The following is a 13,769-nucleotide window of genomic DNA, read 5'->3' on the forward strand; positions in this document are numbered from 1 at the left end:
AGCAGAATATTTCCCTTTTATGAATGGAATTGTCACATGTAATTTGTTGGAACCCCGTTCTTTAGAATGTGCGAGGCCCCATTCAGCACCTTGCAAAATGTATTCTTTGTACCTGTCATAAATTCATAAACACAACATTATGACGGATGTATACAGTATGCACTCATCCATATACATTTTGAAAAAAATTATAGAAAAGAATTGGTAAAATTTGTTTAAATGTATGTGAATTTCAATGTATCAACTGTTTTTAACTTAACAAAGAAAGTGTTCTAAAATAACTGTAACTTTATGAAGATTTTTGAACAATTATACAGAGTATTGTGATGACCGTTAACAGAGGTTGCTTTTAGACAACTACTCATAATAACAAGCCATTATCAAAGCCAATGAAACAAAGGATTCTGTTTCACATTTAGCTGAAACCCAGTTGTCCCTTGCAACATCCCAGACCCATCTGCTGGACATCTATGGGGGAGAAAAGAACAAAGTACTAATAAATTGTTTTAAGGAAATTTTTTCAGATTAGAACTTTACAATGAACATGTAGCATTATATAGGTGCAGCTAGTTTATATTAATTTATTAAAAATAATAAGAATGTATATAAAACTGCAAATTAAAGGGAGTTTGAATGTTTTATTAAATGCATTTTATTTTCCATTAGAGAAAATTTACTTTAAGAGCTCTGAAAATCTGGTAGCCAAAAATGTTGTTCAGTGATTTTCCTTATCACTTTTAAAATATCTACTGAAACATACACTCGGGCTAAATCTGTAATACTTACTCAGGCAAACCTCTTGTGTCCTCTTCACACTGACCAGAAGTGTTAGTCAGCCATGGTGAGGTATACATGCTGCAGTCCTTTAAGTGAGACAGAGCAGCCGAGCTTCTTCTACACCTCAGAGCTCCAAGGGGTAGCTCACACTAAAGCAATGCAGATCTGGACCACCCTGAATGTGGTAGTATGCCCAAGAGGCACAATAGGGCCCCAAACATCTAACTCAGTTTGTGAAAATATTATGAGTAAATTAATCTGTCTACTCACTTTTATTTCCTGACCAGTCTTTTGCAAGATTAGGACTGTTACTACATATTTATAGCGATCAAAGCCCATGTCCTTGACAGCTCTTAATATTTCTTCGGAGATTGAATTACACAAGAAGACACTAGTCGCACCATTATACTTGGTTTTTTGAAGTCTCTGCTATCAAAAGAGTTTTAAAAAATTGTAATCTCCATCCTAAGAAGCTTTTGTATAAACAAATCTTACTCTTAGCTATAAAGGAAAAAGGAAGTAAACTACTGGAATGTTTGTACACAATAGATGACGTCCCCAAATAAAAAGTTAATCATTTTTACTGTGAAACACTTTATATGCCAAAATATTGAAATATTTAAAACATTTTTAACAAATCTTAGTTTTCTTTGAAATGAACAGAAGTGTACTTTTTTCCTTTTGACTCAGTTTCATGGAAAATAGCCTAGGGAGCATCTAGTCTGCATATCCACGACATGTCTCCTGCACTGCAGAGTCAATGGGATTAGTTCTTAGTTTTCATGGTAAATAGTACAATCTCCCTGCTCTTTGGCAACTATAGACTGTATCAGTAGATTCTCCAGAACAGAGTCCCTCATTCCATTTAACTTGATTTCATATACGGCAATCAGACTGTTGTTAATAACACCAGAGGGACTCCACCAGGAATACTTTGCTCTCATGTCATGAAATGTCACCCAAACCAATTAAGGGAATAAAATTAAATAAATCCACAATTTCCTATTTATTTTATTTTGGATAGTTCTCTGACCCATTTTAATCTATCAACAGAAAAGAGATCCAATCCCATAAGGAGCTGAAAACCCTCCACTTCCACCTTCACTGATGGTGCTCAGCAAGCACCCTGTAAAAGACATTCGGTATCTTACAATTTAGAGCCTGTGATGAGCATGTGGACGGATTTATAGATATGCTTAACTTCATAGTAACTTTGTAGTAACCCCATGGCTGGCTTTTAGGGACCGGGGCCTAACATTTACACTAAAATTAAGTATCTTACATACAGACAATTTAAACAAAAAGTATTACTCTACCGTTAGTATATGTTGAGCTTTGTTTCTTACTAAATGAGCCTGGAATTTCCTATATGGCTCCATTTTGTATGTATTGGCATATTTTATTTTTGCCATGCTAGTCTTCAATGTAAATATTTCACTTTTCCCAAACTCTGCAAACGATTCCCCATCCATTGGTTCCATACCGTGAACTTCATGGCTTGAATTTCTCATTCTGCCTTTTAAGATCTGTGCATGCTTTTTAAAACAAAAGAAAAAATAAAGCTTAGTATCATGCTTTGGTATTTGATTGTTGATTTCTGACACTTCAAAATGGTATCACTAGAGGGAAAGACTTGAATTTTGTTTGGGATCATTTTAGCAGATATCTGAAAAAAAAAAAAACTAGACTGTGAATTGTTCACTTCTGTTATGGATAATTGAGGAGTGTGCTAGTTATCTGATGTTCTTTCTGGGAAAAGGGCCAAAGCTTATATCCTCTCACCTAAGCTCTGATTCTGCTTCCCCTGAAGTCTATGCAAATTTTGAAGTTGACTTCAGTGCAGGCAGAATTGGGCACTCAGGGGAGAAGAAACCCTCAATCAATCCGTCAATAAATCCTTTTCACTATCTTTCAAAAAAGTGTTAGAAAGCATAATCCCAGCCATTTATCTAAACACCTGTGTTACCTGTAGAAAATTTTCAGTACTGATGCTGATGTTGTATACAATAGCAGTATAATAAACGTTATTACTGATTTGTTTATTGATTGATCTTTTGTGTGATTATATTCTGAAAAACTACTGTACAAATTGCACTGCAGAGATGCATATATGTTGTGTCTCAATGACTTCCAGATAAAATTTGCTCAATTTTAAGCGAAATGGTTTTTTTTTCTTCCTTCTATTTGCAAGAACTAAAAAGTCAGTTTTGGATCTGTGGCGTTCTGTGCCTGAAGCAGCACCCTGGAACCCTCATATTCACCACTGTCGTATAATTACGTTTTGTACAAAGTATACCTTGTGAAGTATCATTGTAAAAGTGACCTGTTGAACACGAATATCCTGTTAGATTGTAAGTGGTACCATTGTATGAGAAGTTACGAAGTTTTGCTATATGTATTACTGAAATATGTTGCGAGGTTGGGCACACCCATAACCAGCCTTTCAGGTACAACAACAGAGCAGCCAGACACTGATGACAGCCCATTAAGTGGAATCCACAATCACAAGCACTACCCTAGGAACTGTATGCAATGGAGACCTCTCAGAGAGAGCACATAGGCAGTGGAGACTGTTTGACTTGTCATAACAAAGGAACTTTCCAGTAAGCTGGAAGAAATTATAAAGGAGGGGAAGTGACATCATCACTTGGCTTCACTCCCTCCCACAATTCAACACCTGGAAACACATCTGGAGGACAAAGACTGAACTAGGGAGGTGGTCCCAGGCTGGAAAGGAGAATCCCAGCTTGTGTATTAAGGAACTATACCAATAGCGTGAGACACTGCTTGATTCAAATCCTGTCTAGTTTACAGAACTCAGATTGCGATTTTATTTTTATTTCTTAGGTAACCAACTTTGATCTGTACGCTTATAACTTATAATCACTTAGATTTATTAACTACAGAAAGATAGATTTTGTTTTATATTTTACCTTAAACAGTGTGTTTTGGTTGAAATGCTTGAAAAATCTGCAGTGTACAATGTGTAGAGCATGTTCTCTCCACATTGAGGGAGGGGCGGACTGGGTAATAAACTTGCACTGGTAAGGCTTCTGACCAATGCAGGACAATACAGCCCTGAGGTCCTAGGCTGGGGAACTGGGGGAATTGGCCAGATCCTCTCTATTGTTAGTTCATGAGTGGCTAGGAGAAGCATTCATGTTACTCAGCTGGGTGCATCCCTGCCTGTGGATGGCTGTGTAAGTGCAGCACCTGGTGAGGTTTGCAGCTTGTCACAGCATCACAGTGTGAGAGGGAGCCCAGGATGGTGCCAGAGGGCTCAGCGATACCCAAGTTCCAGGTTGCAACCCAGGGAACCCATTACAGGATCTGAAAGTGAAGCAGTGATCATTTTTGTTTCAGAGTAGCAGCCATGTTAGTCTGTATTCGCAAAAAGAAAAGAAGTACTTGGGGCACCTTAGAGACTAACAAATTTATTATAAAGATTCTGCACAGCCAAATTCTGCCCTCAGTTACACTAATATAATGTCATTCTCTTCAATAGTAACCGAGAGCAGAATTTGACATTGCAGTTGAAACTTAAGTAATCGTACTAATGATGCAGAGACAAAACAGAATCAAAATCAGTCTCCCAGAGGTGTGTTGACTTTGCAGTTCTACCAGGAGTCAAAAGTAGTATAAACATACTTTTGCCACTACAAGGAATGCATATGATCCTAAATATATACACAGTGATAAAGCAGATTTGTTGGGTAAGAAAGTGACATTTCCGCAGCCATAATTAGAGTGGATCCTCCTTGTGCAGGTCTCACCTGTCCTACCCAGAAGGTGGGTCTGCTGCCACTATGGTACCAACTCCCAATCCTATGGAGATACAGACATGGGTTTGGGATCTGTTTTGAGGAGGTGGTAGGGAACAGGGAGTGGGCTGCCCCATGATGGATGGGGTCCAGAGGGACACACATCATCCCCAGACTAACCCCTTGTAAATTCCTTAGAAAATGTAATTATGAGTAGTATATGTATTGCAGTAGCACCTAAGAGCCCTCTGTCACAGACCAGGGCCCCTACTGAACTACGAGCTGTACAAACAGAGAACAAAAAGACAGTCCCCATCCTAAAGAGCTTACAATCAAAATATATAAAAAAAAAAAAAAGACAAGAGAATACACACAAACAGGGAGCACAAGGAATCAACAACACAATAACAGTGGGCAGGATAGGCAGTGGTCTCAACACCCCAGATAACCATTTTTGTAGGCATCATGACAAAGGAGAGTTTTAAGGAGGGATTTTATGGAGGACAATGAGATAGCTTTACAAATGTTTAAGGGAAGTTCCCCCCAAAATTTGTATAGCATGGAACTATATTACCTTTCCCACAAAGCCCTCTCCAAAGCGTGGAGCTTGTTTTAAGAGGAACATGAGGCAGCCACAGCCAAGGAGAAGAAGGTGGAGTGCCCAGGGATACAAAGTTCACACTGAGGCACAAGGTCTTCAAGCTGATGACCCTGACCTCCCACTGATCTTTCAACATCAGTGTGGATCCACAGGACTCAAAAAGTTTAGTAGCAGACCCTGCATCTTATTCAGTGAGTGAGAAGTTTGCTGATGAAACAAAATGGAACCTTTTCCACAAGGGGAAACTCAAGTTTTCTTCTCCCGTTATTCCCTTCAGGGATTTTATTGTGGAAGGCAGCAGTCCATCCCAAAACATTAATCCATAGGGCAGGGAGACAAGCTTTTGAGCTTCCACCAACAGAAGGTCCAATAAAAGATGATAGCTCACCCACCTTGTCTCTCTAATATCCTGGGAGTGACATGGCTACAACACTGTATATAATTTATAGGGCAATAATTTTAGACTCCCTAATCTCTGTGCTCTGTGTTGTAGTATTCTATTAGTTTTGTTTAAAAAAAAAAAAAAAAAAACCACCACATGAACCAAAATGGTATTAGTTATCTGTGTAACTGACGGGAGATTCCGTTGTCTAAAAAAGAGAACTGGACATTAAGCTCATCCAGTGGGCGCCATAAAACCAAAGTTCAATGAGCTCAGCTGTAAACAATGTCCTTCCATTTACTAATCTGAACTTTTTTCCAGCAGCATTTTAATCCACCAAAACCCAATACACAGGTATCTCCAAAAATGTAAATGTGGATATATGCATTTATTTGAGTACATCTTAAATTATAAAAAGTGGTCTTGGAATGGTAAAGTCAAGGAGTTATATTCAAGGGGTGTGGGATTGGAGAATAGCTGTTGAAATGAAGCCCAGTTGCTCGACTGTGGAGCAGAATGCCTGATCAACCCACCTGGCATGAGCACAGATTCACCACTGCTGCTGAGGGGGACACCCTGGCCTCAGACTCAAGGAACCTTATAAGGACCCATTAGAACAGCTAGCACAATGTGGAGATCCCAAAGCAACTACACATTCTTCACTGGGGGTAAAGCCGAACAATCCTCTTTGAAAATCTGGAAACTATTGGGTTAGAAAAATCTGATCTCAGCAATTCATCCATCGGCCCAGGACAGATCGTTCCTAATAGACCCTCTGGGAAACTAAAGAAGACTTAAGGATTTCAGATGGAACAGGTATTATAAAATATCCTGTATCCTAGCTTCTGTTGCAGGTACAGCATGGGGAATAGACCAGATTGAAAACCGCTTCCACTTGGCTAAATAAACAGATACAGCAGAAACCAATCTGCTGTTATGCAATACTTCCTGAACTGCCAATGAACAATCTTTATCTGCCTAATATAGCCCATCAATACCCATGCTATGAGATGCAAGCTATCCAGTTCTGGGTATAATAACTTACTGTTGTTGGGAAAGTAGATCTGGAAATGAAGGCAGGGTCCATGGAGGTCAAACAGAGGCTGTGAAGATCTGAGAACCCAGCACTGTCACAACCGTGCTGGAGCTATAAGAATTATTTTGGTATGGTCTTGTTTTAATTTGAAAAAATCATGTGTGTGATGAGAGGAATGGGGAGAAATATGTACAGCAGGCTTGGCCCCCACTGAAGGAGAAAAGCAGGGGTCAAAAAGCCTGGGCTGTGACCCACTTGACACTAAAACTCATGGCATTTCCTGTTGCCTTTTGTTGCAAATAGTCTGACTGATTGGATACACCAGGCATGAAAGATGGTTCTGAGCGCACTGTTCTTCAGAGACCACTCAAGGTTTTGGGAAAATCGCCTGCTGAGATGATCAGCCAAGAGGTCCTGGGAGCCTAGTAAGTTGGAGGCAATAAGAGTAATATCATCCTTGATGCATAAATCCTATTATTTCACAGCTTCTTGACAAAGTTGACTGGATCTTGCTCCTGCCTGTCTGTTTAGGCAGTACATCATAGCTGTACTGTCAGTCAGAATCTGAACTGACAATCCCTTAATGTGAGGGAGAAAAGTGCGACAGGCCTTGTGAATTGCCTGAAGTTCAAGCACATTGACGTGAAGGGTCACCTCTTGTTCCGTCCACAAAGCTTGGGTTAGTAAACCCTCCAGGAGAGCACCCCACCTTATCAGGGATGCATTGGTGATATACGTTTTGGATGCAAAGGGACAAGAGAATGGAATGCCCCTGCACACATTGTTCTGATCCATCCATCATTCCAAAGATGCAAGGACCAAAACAGGTTCACAGAGCAACATGTGTAAGGGATAGCTGATCAGCCAATAGACTGACTTCAGCAGCCCCTGGTGGCTGCACAGGCACCGCCTGGCATGTTAGGTCAGGTGTATAGACTCCAGCACTACCCTCACACATTTGGTGAATACTTATGGGCCGATAATAGGCAAAAAGGAAGTACTTATGTTGGTCTTTTATCAGAAATCTTAGCAACTTCCTGTGACTTGGAAAAACCGACACATGGAAGTAGGTACCTGGAACAGGGTGGCTTAGCCTGAGGCTAAGCCAACCTGATTACAGAATGGGCCTCACTTGAGAGACTCAGGTGATTCTTACAGTAAAAGGAGCCAGGCTTAAGTAGCGATAAAGTCCAGATGGGGACAGAGCTGCAGGAAGATTCCTATAGAGGCAGGACGCTCGGAGCTATAAGTTGCAATGTAAGGGGAGAAGCTCAGAAAATTGCTACTATATCTGTAGAGACTGCAGTGATCAAAGGCTCCAGCAGATCCCTGAATCAACAGAGTTAAAGCTCTTCAGGCAGGGGGAGAGACTGGAAAAGCTCTCCATGCAAGGAGGCCTGGGGGAGACTCTGCTCAAACAGGACAGAGGGTGAAAAATAGCCCCAGAGAAGGCAGAAGGTTCTATTTTTGTGTTAAGACATTTTAGTTTGGGACAACTGTGACCCAAACTAAAGTCTGTGAACTCAGAGGGCTGAGTCACTGGACAAGCTACGAGGCAGAAAGCCACCACGGGGCCAGAGAGACAATCAATGGGGTATTAGTCTAGTGAAGAGCTGCTACTCCACACCCAGTCACGATGGGGTGCCTACCACTGAATATACTCTCTTACAATGTCCTATAAATTGAGGGCAGCAAACCAGCCATTATGACCTAAGGAAGGAATAATCAATGCTAGAGAGACCATGTGAAATCTTATGTAATTTTTATGGACTTATTGAGATTCTGACGATCTAGAATGGGTCTCAGATCGCCCTTCGACTTGGGAATGGGCAAGAACCATGAAGAAAAATCCTATCCCCAACACTGAAGGGGAACTTCCTCTATAGCTTCCAGACGGACTAAAGTATGAACTTTCTGAAGAAGCACGGATTAGCGGGAAGAGTCCCTGAAGAAAGATGTGATGTGTGCAGACGAGTGAGGATGGGGAAAAGAAAAAAACTGGATGGAACATTCCAGGTCCCTCAATGCTTAGGACCCACTTGTCCATAGTTATGGATTCTCAAGCACTGAGGAAATGGAATAATATAGGGGACTATCGGGATGGGGGGGATCACCAACAACAGTATTGCTATTCTCAAAGAGGAAGTCAAATGGACTGTTTCCCAATACTTATTGAGGATGATTGTCTATGCAATGCTTGAGTTAGATAATCTCCTTAGTTGAGATTTGTGCTTTTTTCTTTGAAAAGTCTGTGTCTTATGGTAAAAATGCTTTTTATAATAGTTTCTGTTCCTGCTGTTGAGCTCTGTACTGGTGTCTCCTAGGGGCTAGACTATATATTGCTAATGAGCTAAGGGCAGCTTGCGAGTCCTCAAATGAATGTAAGGTCTCATCTGTTTTGTCCAAAAAAATGGACAACCATCAAAAGGAAAGTCTTCAATATGGATATTCAACAAACTAGCTATGTCCAGAACTCTCTCCTCATTGTTATGGCAGAGGCCATCACTCTAGAAAAAGCATCAGCTGCACCAAGCACAGACTGGAGAGACGTCCTGGTCACAATGTAACCTTCTGGCAGGAAAGCCTTAAATTCCGCCCTAAAATTTTCAGATAATTTTTCAATAAACTTAGACATTGCATCTCAGCTTCCAAAGTCATATTTAGCTAAAACCACCCAATGATTTGCTATGAACATTTGAAGAGAGGAGAAGGTGAAGTAAATTTTTCTCCAAAGTAAATAAAGTCTCCTGGGTTCTTTCCCTTTGGGAGTTGACTTACGTCTCCCTGGTCATGATTTCTCATTGGCAGCCATCATTACTACAGAGTTAGGTGCAGAATGAAAATAAAAACACTCAAATCTTTGTATTTATCCATGCACATAGCTATAGAGGCTAAGAAGGCTGGTATATGCCATAAAGGGGCACGGCATTGTGTAAACACTTCGGAAGATGGACAGTGCTTAAAGCCCAGAGAGCACCTCATAGCAATAGGGCCTAGCACTGAAACTGAAAGAATAAACCAACAACTAATTGGTACTAATGGCCAACTATTAAAGGGAAAGGGAAAGCTAAACTAGCTAATTATGCAGATGAAAAAAACAGCGAGGTAAACCATGTGGGAAGCTCCAAATCAGGCCACAGGTGGTGAGAAGGACCTGAGAGGGGCAGGGTGCTGCTGCCCTTATATAGCCTCAGGAGGGACCATGAAGATGTGCAGAGGCATATGCATTCCAGACAGTACTACTGCAGAAAACTCTCCAGCTGGGCATGCATACACCTGAGTGAAATATGTGTGCAACATACTTTGAAGAACAGTTTTATCAAATGGTGTTGCTATTCTGAAAACACAATTTTATAGTAAAACTCAATTTTTAACATGTTCGAAAAAGACTATTTTGAGATCAATTTTGCTGTTTTCTCAGTTGCTAGCTTCAATTTCGGGTTGCAGGGATAGTTTAGGGCAGGTAGAGTCATCAGCTGCTTAATCAGGCAGCAGAATGGAACAAGCACCTGAGCAGAAAGTGTCCCAGCTGCTAGACTGTGATGCTAAAAGGTGAATGAAAATTTCTAAGAATATGGAGGACATATAGATATGCTGAAGAGATTAAGTACTTTCAAAAGATCTATAAAGATCAGGGGCTCACAAAAACTTTTATTTCAGTCATTGGAGAGAGAAAAGGATAGGAGACATCTAGGATAATAAGCTCAAAAACAAAGGAAGCCATGCAGATTCTTTTCTGAGAAGTCACTTACACAAATCAGCCCTGTCTACAATAAGGACATTTTCTAAAAATCTCCATTGTTTACACCAGTTCAGTTCCAAAATTAGCAATATTGAAAGTCCTAGTGTAGATGGGTCAGAAAGATCTTCAATGACACGTTAATTAGATACCCTGAGTAGGTTACATGAGGCAATGTTAAAAATATCAGTGGCAACCAGCAGCTTGTCTAGACTAAGGCTCCCAACAATGCTAATACCAATTGAACTGAAATTGTTATAAATTCTCCCTATGCTGAAAGGGCCATTGAATGAGGAGGCAAACCTAGGTCTTTTAAAGATCTCTGACCATGGGCCAGTTTTACTAAGTCTTATCTTTATCATTCTCTGAACCAAAAACCTTTCAATGGTCATAAATAAGTCTACTAGTAGTTTTTAGTAAAACAGTTACTAATACCATTTTACTTTATATTTGTTGTACTTTTGGCATTGTAAATAATGTTAATAAATGTTATAGCACTCACTTTCTCCGATTACATTATATTTTAAGTGTGGTCCCTTTCAGAGCATCGCTCAAAAGTACATGATCCAATTTAGAACCAGTCCAGTGTTGTGTAAGAAGCTATTCTGACCTCATTGGCTGGGAAAATAGAATCACCTCAGGAATCAGATCCCCGAGCACAGAGAACTTTGTTCCAAGACAAGCCAGTGACACTGTACCATTGTGAAGTAAACATGAAGATCTATGGAAGATTCATGCTTCAAGGGTAAGTACTGAATGAAGTTGGTATTGAGGTGCTTAAGAGAGAAGCTTACAGCATTGTTAACTTTTATGATTTTTTTTTCTTGAGTAACAGGATTTCAAAGGGTTCTGGAGCCCGTCTTGTAATGATACTAGATCATCCAGCCCCCTCATGAAGTTCAGCTCTGCCGGAAGCCCACAGAGTTTCTTCCCTATTGCTTGCTATTCTCACAGGAAGGATCAAAGAACCCAGCAGTTGATCACGATTCTGCTCCCTTCACCTATGAGAAATAGACAGAATGGTGCCTGTGCACCTCTTCCCACTCTCCACTATAGCACCTGGCCTAGGAAAGGGCAGGAGGTTAAGGACCACCCCGGAGCTGCCCCCATCCCAGCATGAGAAGTGGAATCCTGTTGCACTCCTGAAGCCTGCGAGAGGGTGTGAATTACCCTAGGAAGAGCAGAGATGACGCCAGGGGGGTGGTACAGAACTGATGGAAGACTGAGTGACAGTATTAATTTCTGCACAGGAGACAGGCGGACCGTGGTTTGAGTATTGGCCTGCTAAACTCAGGGTTGAGAGTTCAATCCTTGAGGGGGCCGTTTAGGGATCTGGGGCAAAAATTGGGGATTGGTCCTGCTTTGAGCAGGGGGTTGGACTAGATGACTGCCCGAGGTCCCTTCCAACCCTGATATTCTACGATTCTAAGACCTGGGAGTGAGAGTTCCTGCAGCATAGGCCAAAATCACCCCATATATTTGGACAGTGGGCAACACTAACAGTCATGCACATTCTCTGGGGATGCGTACAGAGAGTTAAAAAAATCAAAAGACAGACCACAAAACCACACAATATAGTATTTTTAAGTCATCATTTTTGAATGCCAATCTTGTGATTTTTGGGGGGGCAGCCACCCTAGATGCCAACTTCAAGTGGTACCAAGCTGCTGTGCTGTGCTGCTTCCCTCCCCTTTTTGCTCTGCTGTTGTGGGGAGAGGGATGAAGGCAGTGTTTTCTTCCCTGGTTTGGAAAATGACTAGGGCCTCTCCTGAGTGAGGTACAACCTGATGCAAGAGTATGTGTCAAGTCCCAGATGGTGGCGATATAGCAGGAGAGGGATTAGTGTGAAGGGTCTTATAAAAGACCAGGTTTTGATTAACACTGATCAAGCAGAGCAGACAGCTTATGGAGCTGAACCATTGCAACCAGGAGCCAAGCACAAACCATGAGGAGTAATGAGTCTCAGAGGAGCATCTAAATTAAGAACAGAAGGTGCAATGGACCAGCCTGCACACCAGCCAGTGGGAAACAGGAGTTTGGAGGTCAGGGTGCACCCCTGCCCAGAGATGAAAGTAAGCCAGTATGACGTACCGGTAAGAGCCGGTGTGTCGTACCAGGACCAGCTTTCAGAGAGGGCAATTTAAAGCCCTGGGGTAGCGGCGGTAAGGATTTAAAAGGGCCTCAGAGCTCCAGCCGCTGCTAACCCCCCCGCGGCCCTTTAAATCCCAGCTTCAGCCCTGCTGCCAAGCCCTGGGGTAGCGGCAGCGGGGCTCTGGCGGGGATTTAAAGGGCCCTGGAGCTCCAGCCGCCGCTGCTGCCCAGGGTCCTTTAAATCCCCGCTGGAGCCCCGCCGCCGCTACCCCAGGGCTTGGGCAGCAGGGCTGAAGCTGGGATTTAAAGGGCCGGGAGGGGTAGCCGTGGCTGGAGCTCCGGGGCCATTTAAATCCCCACCAGAGCCCTACCACTGCTACCCCAGGGCTTGGGCAGCAAGGCTCAGGCCGGGATTTAAAGGGCCCCCGAGCTCCAGCCGCCACTACTGCCCTGGGGCCCTTTAAATCCCGGCCTGAGCCCTGGGCAGGGATTTAAAGGGCTCGGGGCTCCAACAGCTGCTACCCCAGACCCTGGGGTAACGGTGGCAGCCAGGAGCCCCCAGGGCTCCTCAGTGATTTAAAGGGCCCAGGGCTCTGCTGCAGTAGCTGGAGCCCTGGGCCCTTTAAATCATCCCCGAACCCCCCAGCCGCCACTTCTGCAGCTGGAGCCCTGGCCTTTTAAATCAAGATTTGAAGGGCCCGGTGATTTAAGGCCCTGCCTCTTTCGGTTGAGGCCACGCCCCCTGCTCAGGACTCTGGCGTACTAGTAAGTCCTCTAACTTGCTTTCACCCCTGCCCCAGCCCAGGCCTGCTTCCTGCCTCGCGGAAAAAGAATAAGGTGCCACAAGTCCTCCTTTTCTTTTTGCGAATACAGACTCACACGGCTGCTACTCGGAAACACCGATGACATTTTGCAGAGCCAGAAGCAAGCTGGTGCGCTCTAAATGGAGAAGCCACCCCAATGGGCTCGTGCTGGAACCTCAGCCTCCCTCCCCTCTGCCCTAAGAGGCAGGAGACGCCCACTGACTCCCTCTTCTCTCGCCCCTCCCTCCAAGAGGCTCTGCGCAACTGACAGTCACTCAGAGCGCGAGGACCTGCGACCCGCCGCTCTTGTCCAAGCGCGTGCATAATGCCCCACCGCCACCCGACCCAACACGGCCCAGCTCCCCAATCCGCGCCTGCGCACTGCTCACCCTGTCTTTCTCGAACATGCTTAAACGCCGCTCCCCCTTCCCACCCTCCGACAGAAGTCTCGACGCCTTCGCGGGTTTGTCCATGGCTTCCGCCCTGACGTGTCGCGTCGCGTCGCGTCGCGCCCCTGCGAGGAAGGAGAGCGGGCGCGGTGCCTTCCCCCAACCGCCACCCAACGGCAACGAAGAGCTT

At 43.3% G+C, this 13,769-nt stretch overlaps 1 protein-coding gene across 4 annotated transcripts; it reads right to left on the bottom strand.

Annotated features, from left to right (window-relative positions):
• Window positions 1-268: 268 nt before the first annotated feature.
• Window positions 269-13,713, bottom strand: DYNLT2 (dynein light chain Tctex-type 2). 4 transcript variants are annotated; one of them, XR_006280072.1, is made up of 4 exons: window positions 13,580-13,713; window positions 2,094-2,312; window positions 787-1,206; window positions 269-468 (listed from the first exon to the last, which is right to left on the bottom strand). XR_006280072.1 is itself a non-coding variant. In XM_038395033.2 (4 exons), exons 1-4 carry the CDS (start codon window positions 13,661-13,663, stop codon window positions 358-360), a joined length of 573 nt encoding a protein of 190 aa, XP_038250961.1. In that variant the 5' UTR covers window positions 13,664-13,713; the 3' UTR covers window positions 269-357. The 4 variants fall into 4 exon arrangements, 3 of the variants coding, with proteins under 3 accessions (XP_038250961.1, XP_038250959.1, XP_038250958.1); XM_038395033.2 differs by having other exon boundaries at window positions 1,048-1,206; XM_038395031.2 differs by having other exon boundaries at window positions 269-1,203.
• Between the last annotated feature and the right edge of the window lie 56 nt (window positions 13,714-13,769).

This window comes from Dermochelys coriacea, chromosome 3, assembly GCF_009764565.3.
Source record: "Dermochelys coriacea isolate rDerCor1 chromosome 3, rDerCor1.pri.v4, whole genome shotgun sequence".
Taxonomy (NCBI): domain Eukaryota; kingdom Metazoa; phylum Chordata; order Testudines; family Dermochelyidae; genus Dermochelys; species Dermochelys coriacea.